Here is a 26,220-nt window from a genome sequence, read left to right as displayed (position 1 = left end):
TTCATGACATCTGAACACACCATTCTGGGCCAATGACTCTCTACCTCACTATTTCACTTGAAGAAAGTCACAACTGAACTTTCAGTGCATTTTACATGATATCCCAGCTATAAGAATACGACCATTCCGGAACGCAACAACTTCCAATCATTTGATAACCGAAGCATCTACACCTTTCTCTATGCAGACGTACAGGAAAGACTTCCTAGAAAGAAGTCTGTCAATCTAGGTGTGCTTCTGATTCTCAGAAATACTTTGGCTTACCTCCTGGATGTGTTGCTCCAAATGACTGATCAATTTGTTCTATAGTTGGAGCAATTGCCTGAGAGTTAAAATGGACACCACTGAAAAAGAAAACAAAATTCATCTGACTTAAGAATATTGAACAGATGCTACAAACATTTACTAATGACAATACCACATTTAAATTGGAAGTCGTCTCCAAGACTGAAGGAAAGTGTAAACTGGTAATTTAACCAAGTGCTATGTTCAAGAAAGGGTAATTATCTACATTCTTTTTTGACAGTTATTTTGGTTTTTTAACACGAATGATTGAAAAAATGCATTCAGAATTAAAAAAAGAGAGAAACCATTCACTGTAATCAAGAAGAAATCATGGGAGGTCTTAAATCACTTACCAATATTTTAACTTCACCTTAGTCAAGTCATAAACTTCAATCACCTGAAACACAGAAAACAGAAACATCACCATACTTCACACATTTGCAAATAGTTACAGAGGCAAATTCTCATCAACAGGCAAAATTAGCTAGTGCTGCTCGCTCCCCTCCTTAAGAGAACTCTGCCAAGATAAACCACGTCGACAGAGACGAAACTCTGAAAACTGACTCAGCAGCCACGCATCTGAAAGAAGCATCAACGAACATCTATGGGTTCAGTACAGTACCTCCGGATCCCGTGTAAATGAGCGCTGACCTGCAGAAAGTAATCTTTTCACTAAGATATCAGCATCTTGATTTCTACAAAGATTACTCAAAGTTCAAAGGAAAGTAATAGCAAAGGTTAGCTAATTAGGGAATCCTCTAATGAATGTCAAACAGTAGGCCATTCCTTGGGTGGCTCTTATTACCCTGAAGAATGCCTGTGCAGGGTAGTAAGTCCTAGCACTGACTGCACTGTTCCAACTCCTCCTACAGTAAAAGATGAACACAGCAACACTTTAGTAGTAGTATTCCATTTCAATACCAGATAAAAAGACATCTAGCAATCTCTCCAAGCATTACAGAAGACAATCAGAAGAGCAGTCCACAAAGAATCAGAGCAAGCCGTAATACCTACTTCTGATATTTATTAAATATTCTAGACCTTATTGAATATTCCAAGGAGCTCCCCTCTCTGCAGATAATATTAGGTATGGATCCTTTGTTCTGAATACATTACTGCAAATGTGCACCTGAGATTGGTTTCATATGATTTTTATGGGACTGTTAGTGGATCTTGAGGCTAGGCTGGGCTTCAAGCAGATCGTTTTTAGCAAGTAACCATGGTCAAACACATGCTCTTTCCACCCTACATATGTGTTCCTGTGTCAGCAGGAAAAGGAAAATACATAGAGCACGTCGTAACTGCTGTAAAGAAAAGGTAAAACGCTTTTTGTTGTTTTGTATAATCCTCCAACAAATCAGTGGCAGATTTAGAAAGGACTCGCTCTTCAGCTAGAGAATAAAGCAGAAATCCCCCGGGAGCTTGCTACAAACGTGGCTTTAAAGCCTAAAAATATCACCAGCTAAGAAGGAAGTCTTGGTTTTGGGAGATGCCCAGCAAATAACCCTAAATAAAACCACTGCAATGCTTAAACCACTATAAAAAAATTAAAAAAAAAAAGAACATTTAATGGTACGCTGTTGACTCATACAGAAGTTGGAAGAGTTCTCTGAAGCACTGTCTTTGCTCAGGAAGCCCACATGTTTCAGGATATAAGCAACAAGTACAGCACAAAGCAAGTAACAAATTAACATTATGGCAGAACCAACACAAAGAGGAGGAAACAAATTTTTCTTCTTAATAAAAATACTTTCAATTATGCTTCCTAGAAAAAGCTGGTTATCCAGTATTTTAATTCAAATGCAGTTCAACGTGTCCAGGTTTCCTTTACCACACAGCTTGTTAAAAACAAAGACTACTTCTATGAAAAGCTAGGAATTATTTTACATTTTTTTTAGTGACCTTGCACATCATCTTTTCCTCCCAGAAAACATTTCTGAAAATGGAGAAAACCACCCCACACGCACATCTAGTTTTGCAGCAACTACCGGAGAGCATCGGGCACTCTCCTGAAGTTCTGCTGAAAGACGCTGCGGTGGCGGAAGACAAAAGGACGAGTCGAACAACCAGAAGGAGCAGTGCACAAGGAACAGCAAGCTGCATAAACGAGGTCCCCCGCAAGAGAAACACCCTGACAGCAGGAACAGGCACCGATTTGCCACGGGCCCTCTTCCCACAATTCAGAGAGATCTATTCACGTCAACATTTCTTTTTACTAACAGCAGAGGAAGAAACAAGCGCAACTTCACAAAATTTAAAGGTAGTCAAAAGATCTCATAAAAGTCATGAAAAACACATATTGAAGAAACACTGCAACAGGCCATAGCACTAGAAAAGGATTTATTTTTTAAACTACAGAAGCTACACTGACAAAAGGATTAACGGGATTCTTTCTATGTACAGAGGAACAAAAACTGAGAAGACCAAGGACTATTCAGTGACGGGTTTACTACACAGCTGGAAGGCAGTTGGTTTAAATAAGTAGAAAACTGATGTTTTGTCACACTCACTGTTTTGATAATTACTACAGAATAAGATTTAAAAATGTTCAGGTATCTACTAACCAACTATAACAGACCAATGCTGTGAACTCTTTCTCCACCTCAGAGGGAGTGTGTGCGAGAGACCCTGTTGCTAAAATTCAGAGCAATGTTTTCAGAACCTGGTCCTGGATCTACTCTTTCATGTTAGTAACGTCTCCTGCAGTGCTTTGACTACCGAAGGTGAGTAGAGATTATGCACAAACCTTCCTCCCCTCCCTGAAAAAAGGGAGGAAACTTTTTAGGAATATTGCTATGGCTTTATTCCTGCACAGCTTCTTTGGGTCTGTCAAGACTTTCCATTTCAGTAGCCTGTATTTCAATCTGTTTTCACAACCAAATCTAACAGCAAGTATGTATTAAAAAAACCAACACACAAAGCAAAGAAAAAAGGCATGCTGATTTTTCCAGTTTTGCTGCTGCTGAGCAACACAGAAAACACAGTCATACCGTCTTGAAAACAGGCATTACTTATCTACACCTACACTATTCTTTAACCAGTCCTGTGGCTCCCTTCTGAACTGATCCCATAGAATTTCTTCTAGAAAGCTTTCTGAACACTTTTACAAGAATAAGTTTTCATAGCATTGTATGCATTTACACAGCTTTACTCTTCATAGTTAAACAAAAGGTATCACTAGACCACTGAATCATGACATAACAGAAGAGATTGTTTTTTCTTTTTTTTTTTTTTTTTGAAACAAACCTAATAACACATACCAGAAGAGTCTGGAAGAGTTTGTTTTTTCTATTTTTTCTTTAAAACAAATTTTAAAACACATTGTGGAGAAAGGTGAGAAGAAGAGCTCTTGCATAGTTCTTGGAGCACTGAGTGTTGAAATGACAAAGTCAGACCCTCAGGAACTGGAGAGGAACAGACATGGCATACACTAGTTACAGCATTTCAAAAACACTACAAGATTGCAACATTCCAAAAAACACCAGTAAGAAAGCCATGCATTTGAAGCAATTATATCAGTTTTGAGTTCCGTCTCCTTAGGAATTAAATGTATTTTGGAAAGATTTCGCACAGCAGGTGTAGCTTACACTGATAAAGATCCATCTGACAAAGAGAATCTGCAAGATATTCTCTTAAAAACTGTAAATTCACAAATGCAATCTGAGTAACTAAGTTCTAAATCTTGACAAAAATAAAAATCCCATCATTACAGAATGACTTCATGAACAGAAACTTCCATAAGGCAAATCTGGCAAAAAAACCCCAGTGCTCAATTGTCCCCCATCTGAGCTCAATTTGAACTGAAAATTGTTCTTCCAATTGTGTATTTTTATAATCAATATGAAAGACGATTTTGAAAAAGAAAAATACAAACATACCATGGCGTTACAGGTTACTACTAGAGAAATAAGTACTTCCAACAACTACTAAATTTGGGCTGCTCTTCAACAATTTTTTATATAAAGTATATGAGGAGCTCAAGTTTCAGCGGATAGCACACGGCTACACTCTTACAGTCATTTCTGGGATAAGGCACTAGGCTGACATTTTAGAGAGTGACGTTTTGCTGCTGGTTTTATTGGAGACATGAGTGAGTAAGGGGAACAAGGCTCCACCTACCACCGTTCCAAAACTTGGAAGTATGGATGTGAGCACCATATTCCAGACTTACCTAAAGGGTAAGCATTCCATTTTTTAGCATCACCTTTAACCCCACACTTCTGCTTTCAAATGTTAAGTAGCACAGCAGTTAGAGCAGTACACTCCCACTCAATTAGCCAAATCAACACCTGGGCACTTCGGTCACAGAGAAATTTATGCATGCCAGGCGAGAACCACACTGACAATTGCTCAGTACAGCTGGTCCTGCCAAAAGGACTACCCTGAATACATAAGAAGTTGCAGATAGATATTTTAAATGTTTCAGTTACGAAAGCTTTCAGAATTTTGTACTGATCTAGTCATATCTCTACAGTCCCATGGTCACCCATTTTGTATGGATGAAACATACCACTTTCATAAGAGAGTTTTTGCGAATGTAAACACCATGGGAGGTTAGTGACCAGCCTGCCCTTTATTCTGCATGGTAACTACACAAAACATCCCAGAGAGAGGCAGGTCAACACTTGGTCATCTAAAAGCACAGAAGCAGAATTGCTGGGCTGAGGACTTCGATTGCAAGAATAAAAATTCATCCAGAAGAAACTGAAATCAGTGCAGGAGGCGGCCGCTCACAAGAGGCCTGAATGTGGCTTTCTGGGAGAAATCATGCGCTACGCAAGTACTCTGTGAACCTAACTCAACTGAAAACTAAGAATAGGAGGAAGGAAGTTTACTTTCAAAAATAAAATAGCAGCACAGATAAAGGAACAACCTGGGCAGAACACAACACTGTCTGGTTTGCATTAAGATCTGATTCAGTTCCTATGCTTAGCGTTAGTAATGGCCTTTCACAGCTTCTGCTGCAGCTTGAGACAAGGTAGGCAAGTGAGACCACACTGGACCAGCATACTCCTATGGCACTCCTACAGTCCCCAGTACAATGTTAAAGTGTCTTAATCCTATAAACAAAGATTTAACCCCCAAACCAAAGAAATGCAGTCGTTATCACAAAGCAGCACTATATATGGCAAATTCAATGTCTAAAAGAACCACATGCTTATGCTCTGTTAAGTGTCAATATATCGTAGGGTTTTGGTTTGCATTGTTTCATTTGCAGGAAGGGTGTTTTATTACCTTAAGTCTCTGATTGAAAGCATCAAACAGCAGTTTGATTCCATCCTGAGTCAGGTTAAGGATGAGGTCATGGCTAAGAGGTGACTGTAAAACAAAAAAAAGCTGTTAGGCTTTTAATTTCAAGGTTTCTTTGTTAAGATATATATCATTGTATAAGTATAAATTGGTTACTTTGGAAAAACAAAACTGCCTCAGAAGACAACCAGTTGTTCAACAAATAAGCAGAACAAAACTACATTTGGCCAAACCTCTCAACCCCTTCAGTTTCCTTATGAAAAGAAATATAGAAGTGCCTGGGTAAGATCTGCACCCTGCAAGAACTCCCAAAAGGGTAGTTATCCATTACTTTAAGGGAGGGGGGGGACCACCTTGAAAATTAAAATTCCAAGTTTAGCATCAGCGACATCATGCAGGGACAGCCTGTTGCATTCTTGGCGCACAAAAATAATAGCCCATCTCACCAAGTCTCACATCAGAACCAAACATACACTTGACAAAAAGATGGTGAGAGGGCTTTGCGCTTCAAAAAAAAAAATCAGTGTCACAGTCTTTTTCAGGCCTCAAAAGGAAGGCTTCAGACTCTCAATGCTGTGAATTTAGGTTTCCTTAGTTACTGTGAATCATAACAACTAAAGGCTTAATTTGCAGTCTGCTGGAGTCAATAGGAGACATTCCACTGGCTTCACTGGTGTCTGTATAGGCTCTACGCCATCTCAGTCTGCTGTGACACCGTGGAAGCTGCTCACTCCTGCACCGGTACGATCCACGCAGACACAGCCAGTTGGCCCTAATTCAGCTATTTGATCCTGTACCATCTAAAGCACATCTGCCTCAAAAAGCTCTACCCTCCACAACTGTCTCCTCAGAAGAGAAAAAAGGCTGAACGACAGGCAGGCAGCAATATTCATGCCCTAGAATCGCACCAAGCAGTTATCTAGCAAAAGACAGAATGGGGGTGGGACACCTGGGGCATATATTGGCGTCTAATGCAGGCAGCCACACTGTACAGCCCTTTTTATGAATTAAGTGTTAAGCTATCTTAAAAACTGATACTCTCCCTTTGCTCTACTGGGAGAAGGTCTGCATTTTGACTGTCAGAAGTCTAATTTTCATCCTGAACTTTCTCACTCACCTTTTGATTCTCACATCAGTGCTGTCTTCTAGCCTGGATACTTTTTGTGCATTTCCACGTGCATCTCCCAGCCCTTCCCAAACCATACATTTAAGTAATCAGATCCTAGACTTCATGTCGCTAGGTCAAAACAAGCCACAGGGCTTTCAATCCCCTGTGATGAAGATTTCCCATTCCCCTTAATCACTCCGGTAGTTTTTCCTGAAGCAGGTTCAATTCAAGCTCATCTTTCTTCAACACCAGTGATCTGGCGTGTAAGCTGTCTTCTAAATGAAATCTTCACAGCGCCTTGCACAATGGCATCAATACTTCACTATTGCTGCAAAACTTATGATACTGTGTAGAATTGAAGCAGCACTGCAATATAGCCATGAGCCTGAGATAAAAAGGTCTAATGTTGATCCTGACACTCTTTTTTTAAATCCCTTATAAATCTGATTTAGAAAGGCTACAGATAGAGAAAAAAAAAACCAACCTGTGTTATGTCGCATTTAAATATACCAACGGGGAGTTCCGACATGGGATATGCTCTGCATTTCACTGGTTTCTAAGCAGAATTTTCATAAGGTTATTCCAAAATTAATGACAGTACTACAAGTACTTTTGAGTGGGTGGAAAAAAACCCCAAACATCTGAGGAAAAGCTTGATAATTAGTACAGCAAATAGCTTCTGTTCTATGCTGGCATATTTTCTAATGGAAGAAAAGTTTCAAGGGCACAAATTTAGTTCATGTGACACAAAATAGAACCTCAAGTATGAAAGATGATGCCAGGAAGCAACAGGAGAGTCCTTCCTGAAGGCAGCAACTCAAATGTGCAGTTACACTGCTAATCTACCTAAAGCTGCAGGAAAAACTGTTATCACTGAACAATCCCATCAACACAAATCCAGAGGAAGAGGCTCAGGAAAACATACAAAGGCAATTATGTACCCCACTTAAACTGACCAAAAAGGAGTTAAAATTCTTTAGTCACAGAAAAGGGTTCATCAAGCTTTTTTGGCACAGTTTGGGCATCCCATTTATGTCAAGTTAAAAAGAGAGCTGTAGGCAGATCTAATTGCATTTAATTGTCATATAAATTTCTGAAAGGAAATACTTGCTGCTGGAGTTCCAGGATCAGAAATTCAGTGCTTTAGATGCAACAACTTTAAATAAGATTTGATCACTATGCTCAAAGGCATTCTTTTAGAAAGCCAAGACGACAGACATACAGGCTGTTCAGGAATAGTTTAGCTAGATAGAAGTTGTGCATGGCAAAGTTTATTTAAAGCTTTGAATCTTTTAAGAGCTGCAGCAGCAGCAGCTCTTTGTGCTCAGCAGCAGCAGCTCTTTGTGCTCAGCTGCTAATGAAGTGCATGATGTTCTGCACAAGGGTGAGGATGCAGCCAGACAGCCAACTACAGGCCCTGAGCAGCATGTGGAAGAAATTACACCGGTATCAGGCACTGAATTGAAATAATATACAGAAAAAATATCAGCAGCACAACTATTCCACACAGTTGAGAACTACTATTTTGCTGGACTATGCAGATGTTAAAAAACATCTTCACATTTATTACATTTTGGGGAGAAAAACCCTAACCCCACCCCTGCAGACAGAATAAAAATTCAGTGTACACGGTCAAACACAATGTAGCTTTCCAAGAGACGTAAAAAGCCAAGCGGCAGTATACCTTGCTTTCTAGCACTGGACCACTAAATCTTCCGTGAGCCTACAAACCTGAGAGGAATGGGAATCTCATCATTCATCTAAACAAACCTAGAAATAATTCTGGAATGCACTGTGGCAAGAAAAGCTAAAAAACCTGCAAAGCATACAAAAAAAACCAAGGAATGCATTCACTGCCAGATGGATGCTCCCCTGCATTAAGTACAAGGAGCTAGATTTTCAATTTGCAATTCAGTCATCATAAACCCCATAAATCTACATGATGTGAAACAAAAAAGGATAATTCATTTAACTCATGAAATATGTAACCGCCAGAGTCGAGCTAGCTCCTTAGCCATTCAGTATTCACTGAGAACGCATGAGGCCTCAATCAGTATTTTGATACAAACTGACATTCTAGCAGACTTTGCCTTTTTCCTGATGCAAAGATCTGTAATCTACAGCATATGAATATCATCTTCTGATTAACATGCATTTCACATAATACACACTTGGAGAGGCACAATGCTCCTTTGTCCCATCTCGTCCTCCCTTCCACTTCTTTCAAAGTAAAGGTGGGTATATAACACATTTTATTTGCTCTAACAGAAAGGTTTCACTTCTAGTCCCTTTTTGATGGAAGTCAAACCTATTAGGAACTTCATGCTTAGTTATGAAGAATGATTAAAACATCTATAGCTGGTTTAAATTATTGCATCCACTTTCTGCAAACAAAATTGCAGATCCAGAGAGAAAGTGTGGAAGCCTTTTCAGGGGGTTCATCACCACTGAACCAAACACGAAAGCGGAAGGTACTGAGTGATTCAGTACTTCAAAAATAACTGCAATGCTCGACAATGATAACACAAAAAGACTAGAATTAAATTATCCAGCTAATTACAGAACACTTCCCTTCTTAAAGGAAAAACAGTACTACCCCACCACCACATATACAAAACTGATACCTGTTAAATCACTGCACTGTGCTGAGGATTATTACACTCGACATGAAACTGTTCGAAAAGCTACACCTCTGATGTGGTGGTGATAATCTGTTGTCATTTAATTTCAAGTAGCTCCACAAGTCATCCAATACGTATGTTAGCATGACACAGTATCAGTACACCCCCAAATGCCTTAATTCTGGGACACAATGAGGTGAATGACCCGGCCAGACCACGCACTACTCACCTGCTCACTGTAGAGAACCTGGACATTTTTGATAATGCGACAGTGTTTCTGAAGAATTGCTACAGCCTGAGCCAACGGCATTCCTGTAAATAAAAACAGTTGCATTTCTTCAGTTCGGAGACCAGCTAACAGCGGGTTTTAACAGAAAGGTTACAGATGAGGTAACAGAGCCGTCATCAGCAAACAGTACATTACAACAGAAAGGTATGCGATCAATAAATAAGCCGGCCTGACTCACGGTATCAGCACAGACCTGTTTTTTTGAAACAGAAAAGTCATTGTTTATCTACCAGTTTGTTAGGCGTATAGGAAAGAAAAGTATCTCTAGCCACAAAATTAAACAGCAAAGTTCAGGCCAAAAAAGCACAGAACTTTCTACAATCCGTGCACAAAATTCTCTGCTTTTTGGGGCCAACAATCCGATAACTGATAAAACAGCCTACACCAAACTCCACCGGAGCTGGCTAAAGCACTCCTGCACACATTTGATAGGCTCCCGGACCGCATTTTATGGCATACCCTTTATCAAGCTTGATAAGGCACTGAGTAGTCAGTAGTACAAGATAGATACAAATACTGAAACGGAGCAATGATTCTCCTTAGACCTAACAGGCCACATTAGCTGCCGCTCCGGCTACATTTGTGTCAAGTAAGGAACTTTATCTTCTCCGTTTACAGACAAGATAAACATACTAAACAATTTGGTTCAATTGAAGTAATACACTTAATAGTCATTCACCCCCTAACACAATTTCAAGGGCTTTTTTTGTTGTTTTTTTCTTCAGTGTTTTATCTTATCTTTACAGCTATAAATTTTTGAAAGTGGAATGAAAAAGCGGATTCTGCAGAAGGAATAGCACCACACCACCTCATCCTTTATCACACTTAAAACCTTTGTTGCCTTTCCAAATGAAATGTGATCATGTTCCTGGATCCAAAGCAGGCATTTATAAAGAGAGGTTATGAGCTCATAATTGTGGATTTTTATTTCCCGACTAATTGCTGCGAGTCAATTTAGATTAGTTATCTGACATTTTATTTACATTCCTTGTCCCGTTCTTCTCTATTTCTAGTTTTTAAACATTAGGAAAGTTGCCTTGCTTAGGGAAAATTTACCACAGGACCTATGCTTTTACTTAGGTAACAGTTCAGGCATTCAATTTTTTAGTAACTAGCTACAACTCTCAAACTCAGACCGCACATCATGTTCCAAAGCACCTTTCAGACATTATCTACAGTACCAAAGAGAGAAATCTCCCTCTCCATCTATGTATCACACACACGCCTAGATCACCATTGGCACTGCTTTAATGTAATACCAGTATAACACTAAAAAAAATAAATTATTATTTCCACTGTCACACTAAACTACGTGCCTGTTGCGCCCATACATTGCAGCTTTTCTGCAATTATGAAATCAAGTTTTGGCAAAACAGGCTTACAGATTAGAACGACAGTGATTCAGTTTGTAAGTACTACATGCAACTGCGTCTGTGAAATTGTTTTTCACATTAGCCCGTAAGCCTGGAAACAATTTTTTTTGCAGCTAGAAATTATACAACAGAAGATGCTATAAAATCAAAAAGAATAGTTATTATTTTAATAACGGTAATAAAATTAAAATGCAGAGCCACACAATAAAGTAGCACTGTTTCCTATTATGTAGGAAACAGCAGTTGCCTTGCAGTCTAAGCAGCTGAGTTTTTAAAAGACAGTTATTATCTAATAGATAATATTTTCAAAATGGAACAGAAACATAAATAACAGCAAGAAGCTAAGATCAAAGATACTGCTGTGAAAGTTTCTCATTTCTTAACCCAGTAAAAGCTATGATTCCAAAAAATGTAAAGATGATTTAAAAGCATAAAACCCATTTTCAAAGTCAGTATTTGGGGCTTGCAGAGGTAAGACCATGTGCTCTTTTAAAAAAAAGTGGCAAAGGCTCAAGCAAAGCCAGCAAACAAGCTGACAGAGTCCCTACGCTGATGGCAAGCATCTGAAGCAGGGAAGGTTTCAATAAAAAAAAAAAACGCACTTAAAAAAAAGTGTGCACAAACATGAAGTTCAGTTTGTAGTCCGATGTAAACTGATGCAATCTTGGGTTGGTAAGTGTGCAAACAGACAGCTCATGTGACTCGCTTACTCAGAGCTTTCTCAAGCTGCAAGCAAATGGACATGGAATGATTTTGTTCAGTTTTCAGCAACTGAGAATCAAGCCGATTTTGCCACGCAGCTGCTTAGCAAAGCTACGATGAGCCACTTAAGTTCTCCAAGAACAGTTTGCAGGACCCAAAATGTGCAGAGGAGCCAGTATCACCCCCTTTGCCTCCATTAGCAGAGCGCCAAAGGAGGAGTAAAGAAACTGGGCTATTTTTCTCCACCCTTCTCACACACATGCACAACACCCCCTTTTCCTCAACATTCGTCAGCCTTTGCAGTCAAAGAGGAAAACAAAGAATTCTTTTTCCCCTGCTCACCAGTCAGGGGGAAGCAAACATCGTTTCCAGCACATCAGACACTCAACCAAACCGAGCCATGGCAAATAATGCCCACAAAGATCAGTGCTAGGACTCTCCTATCAAACTTTTCCCCTTTCTAAACGCTGGAGTGGTACGAGCGACACAAGACACTCCTCTCACGTACGCTGGTCAGGAACATGGCTTGAAGCATTAGTCTATGCTAAGACTACATGTCTTGAAGGGTTGTGGAGTAGAGGAGCGAATAAAGATTAGAAGAGAAGAATACAAGAAAATCCGAGAGATGATGAATTGTTAACACACTAAATAAAGAGAAGTGAAACTTAGTAGGAAAAGAAAGTATAAAAAGCAAGAAAAATGCAAGTATGCCTTAGAAATTATACATCTCAAACACTAATAATACAGCTAAAGGCACTACAGAATAAGAATTTAATTGCTCTCCTTTAAAACGGCAGGAATGTAGCCCGAGAGGTGCAGTGACACAGGTATCTAATTGAACACAAAACTCAGCCTTGGTAAAATTTTTTATGCTCTGGTCACACAGTGAGTCAATGATGGAGCCAGAAACAGAATCCAAAAACTCATGTAAAAAATTTTCCTGGCATTTCCCCTCAGTCATCTCCATTGTGGGCACAATACTGGAAGCCAGAGTCAGCAGCAGTTCAGGAATACTGCCATTAGCTCTGCTAAGAGCAGATCTAAACAAACGATGAGTAGAATACCGCTGGCAGCGAGAATCCCATTTACACCGGCACTTCCAACCTCGCTACCACTAACGCAGCTGAACCAGCTTTATCAGCAGGGACAATTTTCATACAACGTTGCTAGCGCAGGACAAAGTGAAGTATCTTAATACCTAGTCAGCCTCCTGCTCTATACCAGCAGGTCATGCTAATTATATATTAGACACATCACGTGGTGGCTATGTTTACTCCAAGAATTACAGCTGAGTTTCCTCCCTCTCACATCTATGCATGTGTGTGTGTGTACACATAGACAGAGACACAGTATGTAATTTTAACGATGAGATTGCATTAACGGGCTTCTTCAGGGGTTCTTGGGAAAATGAAAATCATTTTCTCTCTTCCCCTTTTTTGTTTGTGTAAGGAGAATGGGGAGAAGCCGGTACTATGTATTTATAAAGATTATCAGGGTATATAATCAGAGATTGCATTTCTTTTCAGGTAATACAGGCACTAAAGGATCGCGGAAGGTCACGCAGAGCTGAGAGAGCACAGTAACATGTCAGCGGTATAAGGAGATCACCGAGATTTCAAAGGGTGGGACCTGAGGTACTATAATTAGCCTCCAAAAGCCATTCTAACGCTCCCTGTAACCATCGAGCTGTACTTGACTCTGAAGTCACAGCAGCAAAAACAGCCCTTTGTGTTTGATGGGTTTCGTACAAACAACTCCACGTCACAGCACCACTCCTTCGGTGCGACCCAAGTTCACGGCAGCTGGGGAACAGCGCTTTTAAGGAACAGCCTGTCCCCCTGCTGTCACGGGTGACAGCAGCAGCAGCATAACTCAAGTTCTGGCAGATACAGACGGCTGCCTCGCAGAGCCCTGTTTCCATTAGCCAAACTACTGCTACCATTAACTGTGCTTTAGACAGAGCAACGGCAAAGATGGAAAACTCTGAAAGAAAGAGTCCAACGCTGATATCTCAAACGGTCACTCGAAAAATGTGACAGCTACAGTATTTTCTAAGAGTTTTAAGGACTACCAATATCTGCTTGAAAACACAGGTCATCTGAAGAATCCATACCATCTGAGTTTCAACTGTACATTTAAGTGCCCTGCGCTGAGCACCAGCCAAATTTCCATCAGCTGGGGGAAAGTTCTTTCTCATCGCAGTAAATAGCACAACGGCTGGTAAGGAAGGACTCCTCAGAGAGATGAAAAAAGAAGAATCATTGGGGGAGTGGGGGGAGAAATACCTGTTATCTACCCCTGAGGAAAACCTCTCAGAAGTTTACGTGCTCCACTATAATGTCGCAACCCAGCAACGACGCAAAGAAATTGTGAAACTCAACTCATTTATGAAGGGTTTGTAGAGAAAAGCACAGTATTTATGCTAAGTATTAGCGCACAGTTGAAGATGCTGGTATCACCTGACATATACTGAGGTGGCAATCAGTACACCCATGCCTCCTCTTTTAGGAGTTATTTAAAAAAAGATTACCAGTCTAAGGTGGGACGGCAAGACAAAACAAGGTAAACAAGTAGAAGCAAGCATACAAGCTGATAAACAAAGCACCACTCGGTGTGCAAAAGCTAAAGGTGAGACTATACGCTACAAGGGAGTCCTTAGAACTCCCACATTAACATTTCTAGCGATAGAGAAAGGTGAGTTTTGACTCTCTCTCCCTTTCACTCTCGCAACTCCCCAAAAGCGCTGGGAGAAGCCTTACGAGAGCCAGATCACGAGTGGACCCGAATCACCCCTCCCGCGCACAGGGGGCCCGGGGAGCCAGGCGAGCTCCGGGGAGGGGGGACACACACTTACCCAAGGTGAACTCCCATTGCTCGTTTCCCAGAGACCGCTCGGGCACCACCTCCAGATCTAGCATTGGCTCAGGTAGCGCGGAGGCCGCGGGCTGGCACGGCAGGTCACCCGGTGGCTGCGCCGGACCTCTGAGGGAAGCAGGAGGGAAGCTCGCAGCCTGCGCCCCGGCCCCTCACCCCCCGCCGCCCCCTGAGGGGGCCCGCTACCGCCAGTCCCCCCGGGGGGCAGCGCTGAGTCACGGCGGAGCCCCCCGCGCCGGGCTGAGGGGCCCGGGCACCGCCGCCACAGCAGCCGGGCCCCCCGCACCGCCCCACGGCCCCGCTGGCTGCGCCGCGCCCGCCCTCCCCGGGCCGGCCACCGGGCGCGGGCAGCCGCTGCCCCTCCCTCCCCGGGGAAGGGGAGCCGCCGCCGCCTCGCCGCTGGGCCCGGACGTACCGACGGCGACCCCCGCCCAGCCGGGGAGAGGAGCGGGGGGGTTATAACCCCCCTCCCCGCCGCGCTGCGGGGCCGCGACTCACCTCACTTGCGGCTGCTGAAAAAGTGCTTTGCAGCTGTCGTCAGGCGAGCCCGCGCGCGGGGCGGGGCGGGGCGGGGCGGAGGGCGGGGCGGGGCCAGGGGAGGTGCGCCCCGCCCCGCGGCCGTGGGTGAGGGGGGAAGGTGTCGGCCTGGCGAGGGGGAGCCCGCGGGTTCGAGTCCCGCCGCGGGAGCCTCAGGGCTGCCGCGGGGGTGGTGGGCACAGCCCCACTGCCACCTCCTGTCCCCGCCGCCAGACGCGTGTCAGACCTACGGCACGAGCCCTAATTACACCGTGTCGCAGCCGCCACGGTGAGCTCAGCATTAAAAATAAAACCAACCCCAAACCAACCCAGTTGCATCCAGTTTTTCCGGTTGACAGACCCGGGTGGGGGAAAGAGCGAAGGAGAAATTAGTCAGTGGCACGAGTGAAGTTACTGGAACACGCTCAGGAATGACTCAGTAAGGAAGAAAGTCGTAACGAGGTCATTGCCTTTGCAATGTTAGATGAGAAAACAGGGGTGCTGCCACCAGAGCGTTTTGTCCCTGAAGAAGTCCCCTTTTCCCCTGGGGCGGGGGTCACCCTACATGAACCCGCTTTGCTCCCAGCCGGAAGACCGCAGGCGCCAACTGTCAGCATCCACCCAGCAAACGAGGACAACGGAGCTCTCCCAAGACACCGAGATGCCGCCACCACCTTGGACCCCCCACGTCAGACCACCACCCGTTTTGACAGCGGAAACTTGATCCAAGATGAATGGCACCCACTCAAGCGTTGCCCAACATAAGCAGGGAGTCAAAAATAAATGACAGACCCAAGGGTACGGGCTCGTGCCTGCCTCACGTGAAGCGACGCGTCCGCTGGAGTAGGGCTGCACAAGCGATGGGAAGTCAGGAGGGTCCAGAGGGTTTGGAAGCGGCTGTCGTCCCTTCTGCTGGCAGGTCGAGGCTCCAGGAGGGGCAGGGAGTGGGGGGAGATGCATTTTTTTCCACATTTATTTGAGGGCGGTAGGTGAAAAAACTCTCCTTGGGTGATACCCATCTCCTGTCCCCTCTCCTCTGCTGCATCCCTCGGGGCAGCGATGCTCGGTCCTGGCTTGACCCCGCCATCCGCGTGCTGCCCACGTGTCCCATCCCACATTCCCACCACGTCCCGGCGGAGCTCTGCAGCAGGCCAGCACCGTCGCACAGAATATCCTGCAGTGGGGTGGAAAACACCGGTTAAGAAAACCCTTCACGCAGCTAACCACAGAAGTTTGGGGTTCTCATATTTAAAAAAAAAAACAGAGAAAACCAAAATTCCTGCTGGGTTTTCCACTGCATCTCCTTCCCACCAGCAGCCTCGTGTTCCTATCAGATGCTCCGCTTGCTCCTTACAAACACACGATCTCCATAAAGCCCAGAGCGAACCTGCCGGCTCCGCAGGCGCTGGCTCTCGGGTGGAAAAGCAGGAATTTGCTTTTCCCTCCTGCCCGAGCGGGTGCCTGCCGGGGAGCTGCCCGCTGCCCCGAGGCCTTTGCGTGGCAAAACGTGGCGTTTTGCTCCCTAAACCCCACCGTACGCAGAGCACGCAGCGCTTCCGAGCCAGCTGCAAAGAAAAGCGGCCCATTATAGTTTCAAACAACTCTTTTAACACCCACTGTATAGAAATACCGGCAGTCACAGTCACACCTCTTTTTTCCGCGGGCAGACCAAGCCATCGCTGGCAAGGGGAATCAAAGCATTCAGAAAGAAATCCCAGTCACATTTGGGAGCAGGACCTCGGCCAGGCTCTGCTCTAAACACCGCGTTTCTTAGCATCTGTCTGCAGGTCACAGAGCTGTCAAAGCAGGCCAGGTTTTAATGTATACGGTGTGGAACGGGCCCCGGGGAAATTAGCTTTCCCTTGAAGTCAGCTGCACGTTGCTCTATGTATTATTCATGCCTTGCTTGCTGCCTTTTTTTTTTTTAATCTAAGCACAGTGACATCTTAATATGCTGAAAAGCACAGAGGTGCTGCCAATTTTTTCCCCTTCCTTACTGACAAGTCTTTATTGGCTCGAAAAAAGAGAAATTAGCCTTTCCTCTCCCGGGAGCATGGGCTGATCCTCCATCATGAGCCACCCGCGGCACTCCGACTCGCTATATGTATACGGTGACATCCATAAGGAACGTGCTTGAGAGAAGCAATACCTAGCTAGAAATTTTGGGTACCACATTTCTTTAACGGGGCATGAAGGACCCCTCTGCACCCAGTAAGCGGGCCCAGGACGCACGCACCCCTCGGGTGGGGATGCCGGGCGGAGAGCAGGTGGGTGCGGATCAGCTGGGCTTTGCAGAAACTCTTCTCCAACTCCCCCCTGCGCTGGGCGATGCCCTTCGAACACCCAGCGCTGCAAACTGGGGATGCAACAGGCTGGGCTTTCCTTAAAAAAACATCCGTGTCCTTTGCAAAAGAATATTGGATGTATGAGCTGAATTCCCCACGTAGGTTCGGCGATTAGAAAGCAAGGAGAAAGAAGGCCAAATACAACTGGGGAAAAAATAAATCCGGAGCTAATCGATTTCTGGAGGCACCTCTACCCTGCCATCCGTTTTCACGCATCACCCCAAGCCCCAAAGCGAAGGCAGAGGGGGGGTCGGTGCTGCCGGGGCCGGTGCCCGAGCCAGTGCCACCTGCGCCCCGCCGCGCTGGGGCTTTGCTCTTCAAAGTGATAACCAGCGCATTGACACGGGGCAGCCAGCCAGGGAGCGTGCCAGCCCCTTCTACGTCTCTGAGCTTAAAATACACCCCTTAAATAACTGGGAGGGCAGAGCTAAGCTGCCAGGGGGGCCGGCAAGGGCAGCGGCACCGTACAGCAGAGGTGTCGGGTGCTTTCTGGCCAACCTGTGCCACCGCAGGGACTCCCCCGGGGTGAGGAGGGAGGTTGCGGGGCGCAGGGACGGAGCGGCAGTAAATCCCAGCCGGCTGAAAAACCCACCACAGCATCCTGAAGGAGAGCAAGCGCAGGCACAGCTGGAGACGGAGAACCTCCTCGTGTCCATGCCCACCACTGAGCCACAGCCCTCTGCATCCCTGGGCACGGAGAAGTACCCCCCATGCACCTAAGGCATCCTCCCCGGATTCCCGGAGGGGCTGCCTACCTTTCAGACCACAGCTCTCGTTCCGCTGGCCAAGACCAGTAAAGGAAACAAAAAAAACCCCAAGCAACTAGAAGGCAGAAAAGCCACCTGAGGCTTCGTTGGCAGAGACGGCGGTCGCACCACCGAAGGCGAGTGGCTCGAAGGTTGCTTTCGAGCCCCTTGCTCTGAAGGCAGCGGGAAGGGGGGGTTGCACAGGGGAGCAGCCGCTCCGCAGAGAGGCTGAAGACCCACCGGGTCACCTCTGTCTGCCCTGGGCGCATCCCTCCCCTGCCTTTCTCCTCGCCTGGAGAGGCTATCCCGGGCGGAGATCCAGCCGCAAGGTGGGTTTGGGTTGGTTTTGGGTTTTTTTTTTGCACAGCTAAGAGCGGTTATAAAAAACTCCCAACTCCTCCCGCACCAATTCTGCTCCTAACACAGCCAGCACCAGCCAGCTGCCCGGGGACACGGGGACGTTTCTCCCTTTGGACACCTCTGTGCTGCGGGTTGCGGTGAGGGGCTGGGAGCAGCCGGTATCTGCGGGGATGCCGGGGATGGAGCTGCCCCGCGTGTCCCCACCACGGACCGGGCGCTTTCCCTGGCCGGGGCTGGTGAAGGTGGCAAGCGGAGACCGATTTGGGCAACTGAAACCAAACAGCCCCAGAGCGACGGGAGGAGCCCTCCCGGGCTCGCCCGGTGACACCAGGCGGGGTGGCATTTTCAAAGCAGGTCGGGCAAAGCACCGTCATATTGGCAGTGGCTTGGGACAGGTAAAAATTAAATTAAAAAAATAATAATTATTATTCTCACTCTCCAGATTATGGAGCAATTCTTGGAAAATACCCAAGTCCAGTCCCAGGGCTCAGGAAGCGATGCATGGCTTTCTGAAAATTATAATCACTTTCTTTTTTTAAAGACTAGCTCAGTTGTTAATGTTTCAGACTGAAGGAACGGCAGCGGGTGCATCCGTCAGAGGCGATCCGGGTTCCCTGCTACCAAAGGCTTGCAATGCCATCGCGTTTTGGGGTGGGATCGGCAGCTGTAGGGAATTACTGGGTTTTTCCTTGACTTTCCTGAATCCCACACATCTGCGGGGAGACGTTAGCAGAGAAGAGCCGGGCTTTGCAATCCAGCCAGTCAAAGGAAAAGGGAAAAAATGCAAAAGCTGCTGGGAGGGACTAAAAATGCACCGGGGGTTGCAGGGCGTGGGGCTGCAGCCGTGCATGGGGAAAATTGCCGGCGGCTGACGGTGAAGGCGAGCTGCCCTCTCCTGATGAGATTTAATAGTGAGACACAAATCCCGTCTACGAGGAAATGCCGCCCAGACAGACGCGCTGCAAACACACCCCAAACGTGGCAGCGCCGTTTCGGTTGGGGGAAAGATATTTGCTGTAAAGCTCCGAAGTCGCTCTTCTTTTTCTGGAGGTGCATTTCCTGCTGAAAAGCTTTGGGTTTGCAGTTAGAAACGTTTCCAAACAGCATTTGCAGCTCCTCCAGCCGCAGAGCAAGGGGGGCTTTGCTTGTGCTCCTGGGGGAAACGTCGGGACTCTCCGGTGGGGCATTTATCCCAAGTCTCTGGGGGAATTTATCCCACCTCTTCAAGGGGATTTACCCCACAACCAAGAGCTCTGGGTGCCCTGGGTCCCATCGAGGCGGGCAGCACCCATGGACCCAGCTCGGGCAGAGCGATGCCGCACCCTGAGCCCCGTCGGTGCCAGGACGGGGGGCCCCGGCCGGGCGGGGGCTGGCAGCGCCCAGCTTGGCCCTTCCCGGGGGGACCCCCCTGGCTCCGTTTTTCCCTGGCTCAGCGCTTCTCCCCTCCTTGCCCACACTAAGCACGCCCTGCTGGGATGTTTTCCATCACCCAGAAACCCGCCGGAGCGGCGGCCAAGGTTAACACGGGCAGAATGCGCAGCGTCAGCACCCGGCGGGGTGCGAGGAGCTGCCCCGCTGCTCTGCCTGCGGATGCTGCAGCCAAGGGACGGCGGGGCAGAAAGCGCTTTTCCTTAACGGGCCGGTTACCTGCACACGCGAAGACTCCAGCGTGTCGTGAGCCTCGTCCAGAAAGCCTCCGTGGGCTGGTGCTTGCATGCTCCAGGAGAGCGTCCTCCTCCCCGCCGGCCCCAGGGTGCACAGGGCTCGCAGCCGTGCAGCCCATCAAGAATAAAGATTTTTGAGGTGGCTCCGCGCTTGGGCAGGGGAAGGAAGGTGATGTGCGCCCGGCATGGGCTGGAGAGCACGGCGAGGCTTTGGTGCTTTGCTCAATCAGGACCACGATGGCCACCAGCATCACTTCCCACATCCCAGATTTGGGTGCCTGGCAGCTACAAACGCCCCCCTGCATCTTCGCACCATGCTTGGCGTCGAGAGATGGGAGAAACGGGAGGCTCCCAGCGCTCACCCAACGATGCCGACGTTATGTCAAACGCCGACCGAGAAGAAGAGCAGCCGGCCCGGCCCCCGCCCCTTGCAGAGCACTTTGCGGGGCTGGGGAGAGGGCAGGGGCCGGGGAGGAGGGCTGGACGGACGAGGACGAAACATTTCCAAGAAGGAAAGGGAGCAGCAGTACAAGCCGGCGGCAGGAGGGGCTGTTAACCGCACAGCAGGCAACAGCTCCTCCGCATTGCCCGAGCGCGGCGGCAGCGTTCCCCGCTCGACGGCCGGCACAGTTACGTGTGTTTTGCAGAACTCATCCCTTCCAGATATATTTAAAAAACTCTGATTCATGCAGGGCTAGATCTAAATTGGCTTTGGCTTCGTTAGAAACAGATGCGCTGGTTTATCTTTCCTTCTCGGGGCGGTTTAGCCTGGGAGATGCTGCCGGGCGTGCGCAGGGTGCGAAGTCCCGCTCCCGGCGCTGCCGGGCGGGGAGCCGGAGGTGCGGCAGGGCGAGGGGCAGCCGGCGGAGCTGATGGTCCTTCGGCCCTTCCCGGCTCAGTCAGCACGGAGCCGCTGGCGTTGGGGGCTGGCGCGAGGGGAGCCGCCTTCCAGCGAGGGGGTGGCCGCTGCGCCCCTCCTTCGGCTGCTGCCTTGCGCGGCCCTTGGGGTTTTTAAACGCGCCTCAAAAACTCGTGGGAAAACTCACCCTGGGGCAGAGCACAGGGTTTCTGTAAAAAAAAAAAGTAAAAAAAATTAAAGCACATGTTTTATAAAAAAAGTAAAGGATGGGTTTCTATAGAATCCCACAAAACCCTTATCCTGAGGGCTTACGGAGGCAGGAGTGCTGTGCGGTGGCAGGGCTCTCTCCCAGGCTGAATTTCGCCTCCAGAGATGTTTCCAAAAGGGGTATTTGAGCTTCAGAGCAGACGACGAGGAAGGCCCACGGGGCAAAGCCGTGGGGCAAAGCGCACGGGGAGAGGGAGAGAGGGGTCAGCCCCCCCGCATCAGCCTGCTCCCATCCCGGCGCTCGGGGTTTCATCATTTAACAGGAGATGAGTCAGAGCAGTGGGTTTGGGTGACAGAGCCCTCTCGGAGCACCCGAAGATCTCTGGCTGCCCAGTTTGTCGCTGACTTCTGGCAAACGAGCAGCGCGGGGGTGACTCGAGTCTTACTCACAGGCTGCGACGGAGAAAACAAACAAGAGAGGTGCTCATCGAGCCTCGCTCCCAGCTCCCAGCCCCCTTTGCAGCCTCTTCTTTTCACAGCGGGAAATTACTTGGTCCGACGCACGCGTCGCTGGAAATCCCTCCCTACAGCCGAGCTTTGTTCAATGACATTGGAGAGCGACCCCGGTCCCCGTCCCCGCAGCGCCGGGTTTCAGGGAGCAGCGTGTGAAACCGCCTGGGCGCTTGCTCAGGCTGGCGGTGGCCGCGTTCCCCATAGCCACAGCTACATTTCTGTCCCATTTTCGGTTTTTCATGGTTGTGGGACACCAGCCAACCGCCCTGCAGCCCTTTGGGGAGCCGGGAGGAGCACGTGCATCCACCCTACGCTGCTAGCAGGGGCTTTGCTGCGCCGATCCCCCGGCAAGAAAGGGGTCTTGCACCCAAAGGATCAGTTTTGCACCCAAACCAACATCCGTGCTTGCTGCTGCTGCCTCGTGGCATCCAGCCCACACAGCAGAAAACCGAACTGAAAATCTGCTCTGCGAGGAGCTGAGCACTCCTCCACATCTGCCACAGAGCCGCGCTGCCGGTCTCCCGTCCAAACCTCCGTATCTGTTGACCGGTGCATCACCATCACCAATATTTTCTCTGGAGCAGGAAATTGTTGCAGAGAGGTAGGGGGACCAGATCCCATGCCACGTGCCGGAGGGGGCAAACACGGCACACACCGAGTGGGAACCGTCCGCCGGCTGCTGCTCTGGTGAAGCCACCAGCCCGGGCAACAGGGCCACAGCGCTGAAACGCGGGGCGGCGCGTTAAAAGGGTGGCGGATCGCCAATACAGTAACGAGGACAGCTTTTCAAAGGGCCCACTATCTGTCACAGATAAAAGTCTCTTATGAACTCATCACAGCAGAGCATGAGCCACGTTTGCTGGCAAGAGAAGAGGTCCCGCTACGGCCGGCGGCTCCTGGCTGCCGTGTGCCGTGCTGGAGAGCCGCAAGGGATGGCCGGCATCCCTCCCGGGCTGGAGGCGACCAGCTGGAGAGAGGTCCCTCCCGCAGAGCCTGCTTTTCCACCCCACTCCGCTTCCCTTTCCAGCCACCTCTCACGCTCCCGGACCACAGGGTCTCATTTCCCAGTTTATTCCCTCTTTCCCTCTGGTCCCACTTGGCAGCGCCGTGCCCCACGGCCCCGCCAGCACGTCCTGCCCCGGATGCAGAAGCAGAGGGTTAGATGCCGGAGGGTTTGCAGGACGAGGTGACTAAGGAACCTTGGTGGGGTTGGTGGGTTCGGACAGTGACGTGTGCCGCGGGCCCACTGACGCCGGGGCCCGGAGGTCGTATGCCAGACGCGCTCTGCAGAGCAGAACCGAAAGCAGAACCAAAAAGAGGATCTGGCCTCTTCCCCCGTGTGGGAGCATCCGCCGAGCAGCTCCGGGCCGGGGCCGTCGCTGCTGGGAAGGGGCTCGGGGGCTTCTCGGCGGCAGCAGCAGCTCTGGCCCAAGCAGAAGGCGAGCGCTGGGCAGCTCAGGAACGGTCTGTGCATGCAATGCTGCCTGTCCCTCCCTTCCCTGCTCCGCCTGGTTCCCAGCCCTCAAACGCAGCCGGAGCAAAGGACCTGGAGCTGCAGCATGGCCAGGCTGCACACAGGGCTCAGCATCCCCAAATATCCTCCCTTCTGGGCTGAGGCAGCGGCGGCACAGCCTCCTGGCTCTGGGGACGGGCTACCCGGGCGGCTGCAGGCTGGCCCCAAGGCACCGGGGGCAGCCGGAGGAGCCCGGGGTGCTGGGGAAGGCCACCGAGGAGCGGGATGGTGCCGGGAAGGGGGCTGCAGCATCCCGCCTCGTGGGCAGGTGTCCCACTGCGGCACTGCCCCGGAGCGGGGGCCGCTGGGGAGAAAGGGCCGGGGTGCTGCGAAGCACAGGGCTGCTCGGCTCTCGGTGGGGCGGGAGGGGACCTGGCGCTCTTTCTGGGTCGGTGACATGACATTCTGGGAAACAAGATGCTCAGAAGCCTTCCCGGCTCGGAGGGGATGGTTAGTCTGGTGTTTCTGGATGGAGCCGTCCGCTTCTTGAGAATCGTCTTCTCATAAGAGTTGTTCCCCCCCACGAATTTGCTTGCAATCTAGCAGCAAACCTGCGCTCCCCCCGCCAACCTCTCTGCTCTCCTCCACGCTTAGAGGTCCCAGGGTTTCACCGGGAGGTCGCTCCCCGCCCCGTGCAGCTCCATGCGCTCAGAAACTGGGGTGGGAGAGAAGTAGCTTGCCATGGGAGAGGGCTGCTGCTGCGGCAGCTGGGGTGCAGACTGAGGCCCTTGTTCGGGGCAGTGTCGCTATCAAGACGGGCAGGATTTTAGAAGAGGCATCAGCAGGTACTGCAGAAGAAAGCACAAGGCGCAGAAGAGAAACCCACAGCCGGACATTGAGCTGTGACCAACCTCTCCTGCCCTGCTGCCTTCAGGAGCCGAGAACGGCAGCCCACGCCTCTGAAACCGTACGAAACACAAACAAGGTGCTGCCCGCTCAAGTTAAAGCAATCAAGGCAACTGAAAAAGCCCGGAATGAGCCTTGGCAATTCATTCAATACATCTGACCACCGAATGCCACTGAACGCCCGATGACCCCAGAGAAAGGCGGGCAGCGAGGTGCCCTCGAGCAGGGACGTTCTGTCCGTCCAGCAGCATTCGCCCAAGCGGCCGCTCACCTCTCAGACCTGCCTCCTACAAGGCCTTATGATATGATATATGATTACAAACAAGACCTAAATATTGCTCTGCAAAGGGCTTAACTCCGCCGCAGCAGGACGAGGAGAACAGGGACTGGAGATCGTATCTCCAGCCGAAGGCAGAGGAGGCAGGAGGGCCAGAAAGCCGGCTCACCGGGGATGCCGGGTTTCAAGCGCCGGCATCCTTGCTCGTACAGAGGGATATCCCTCCTGCTTCTCTCATCAAATCCACTAATTGGCACCCAGAACCTAATTATGAGCACTCAGCACCATATGTCCTCTCTTCTGCTCAAGACTCAAGCCAAGAGCCACAACCATTTTGGCCAACCTAAAGCGAGGGCAAACACAACAGTGCCCACTAGACTTGAAGGAAACAGTCACTGTGGGGAACGCCTGCCGCGGCGGGTCCCCCCTTCCCTCCTGCCCACCCTCATTTTCTCTTCCGACCCCATGTGCTGGGGTACCTGCTCGCTTCCCGAGGGCAAAGCCTTACCACCCAACCTCTGCCGTTCAACCCACCTTCGCGTGGCTTCTTCCGTGAAGGGGCTTACTTCCCCCCGTACAGACCGCGGCTCTTCACGTCTGAGACGGCCCCGAGGAGCGCAGCCTGAAGAGCCACGATCTGCGGCGCTGCCACGAAGGGCCAAAGCCCTGACATACTCCTGAAACATCCCAGCAGCAGCACCGCCGCCCCAGCCGTGCGCTTCGGTAGCAGCGTGTTCGCGTCAGAAGCTAGCAAGGCCAAGCGCATCCAGCAGTCAAAAAGTTTTAGTTCTCTTGCACCGCTCCTTTTTCTACGCCTATACTCGGCCGGAGTTTTGCACGGTATGAATAGCAAAAGCTGAAAGGGTTAGGGGGTGCAAGCGGGCAGGGCTGACAGCGACAATCTTTTTCAGCAAACCAATGGATAACAGCTGGAAAAGACAGAGGAGCTTTCAGGTGCAAACTTTTCTCCAGCTCTAGAAGGTTTTTCTGTTTTCAAGCTAACCCAGCACCTGCTATGGGGAAGAGAGAGGATGGCAAAGGGTGAAAGGTGGTAAGGCCACCAGTTCCCATGAAAAATAGGGAATTACAGCCTGCAGAACGAGGAAAAGCGGAGCAGCGGGAAAAGCTGCGTCCCCGACACCGTCGTCAAGTCTAACAGGCTGGAAAACACCGAGTTACTCAACAGAGGAGTTGTGGGGAGCAACGAAGACTTAGCAAAAGTCTCTCCAGCTGTCATAAACTGTGGACCAGGATGAGTACGCGTAAGGCTAAGCAAGGATTCCCGTTTCCCACTTCTTCCCCTCCTACAGGTACCAGGTTTTTCCACGGCCACCCACTGCAGGGTGGCAGCGGCGGCACTCGTCTCTTCTGCATTACTTTGTTCCCCCCTCACTCCTGAGCTTTAAGAAATGAGCCCAAGGCAATTCTGGAAACTCACTTATCTCAACCTGTAATTGAGAAAGCTATTAAATAAAGTTACTTAAACCCCGAGCAGCTCCGAGCCGTGCAGCAGCTGATGAATATATATGCATGCACTGGGATTTACGTTTCGTGGCAGCGCGAAGACAGGATGTCAGGCAAATGAGTTATGAGAAACGTTGCCCATGCAAATGTGCGCGCTGCTGTAACTTCTCATGCAGTTCTCATCCTTGAAGCCATTTTTGTCATTCTCTTTATTTGCATTGGAAATGTAGTAACAAAATAATGCAACGTTACAGAAATTGGTGCTATTTCTACGCAGGCAGGATGGATTCCTAAACACATCTGTAATAAGAGTGGAGTCCCGACCTAATGGCGGACCAAAAAAAAATACAGAAGTCCTGCCAAGATCCTGTCAGGCCATGCAATTTTGGAGTTCTCGAAAACCACATC

At 48.9% G+C, this 26,220-nt stretch overlaps 1 protein-coding gene across 2 annotated transcripts in view; it reads right to left on the bottom strand.

Annotated features, from left to right (window-relative positions):
* PHAF1 (phagosome assembly factor 1) overlaps positions 1 to 14,586 on the bottom strand; it is a 35,166-nt gene extending 20,580 nt beyond the window's left edge. Inside the window, exons 1-5 of one of the 2 annotated variants that reach the window (XM_059824836.1) lie at positions 14,483 to 14,586; positions 9,494 to 9,576; positions 5,521 to 5,604; positions 639 to 682; positions 265 to 344 (exon numbers count right to left, since the gene is read on the bottom strand). In XM_059824836.1, coding sequence (XP_059680819.1) covers positions 265 to 344; positions 639 to 682; positions 5,521 to 5,604; positions 9,494 to 9,576; positions 14,483 to 14,546 — 355 coding nt within the window. In that variant the 5' untranslated portion in view covers positions 14,547 to 14,586. The remainder of the gene's footprint in view (positions 1 to 264; positions 345 to 638; positions 683 to 5,520; positions 5,605 to 9,493; positions 9,577 to 14,482) is intronic. The other variant, XM_059824837.1, reaches the window with a different exon arrangement.
* Positions 14,587 to 26,220: the final 11,634 nt, after the last annotated feature.

The sequence above is a fragment of the Gavia stellata genome, chromosome 15, assembly GCF_030936135.1.
Source record: "Gavia stellata isolate bGavSte3 chromosome 15, bGavSte3.hap2, whole genome shotgun sequence".
In the NCBI taxonomy this organism is placed as follows: Eukaryota; Metazoa; Chordata; class Aves; order Gaviiformes; family Gaviidae; genus Gavia; species Gavia stellata.
The sequence above is the reverse complement of the archived record's forward strand: the minus strand, read 5'-3'. Positions and strand labels throughout refer to the sequence as shown.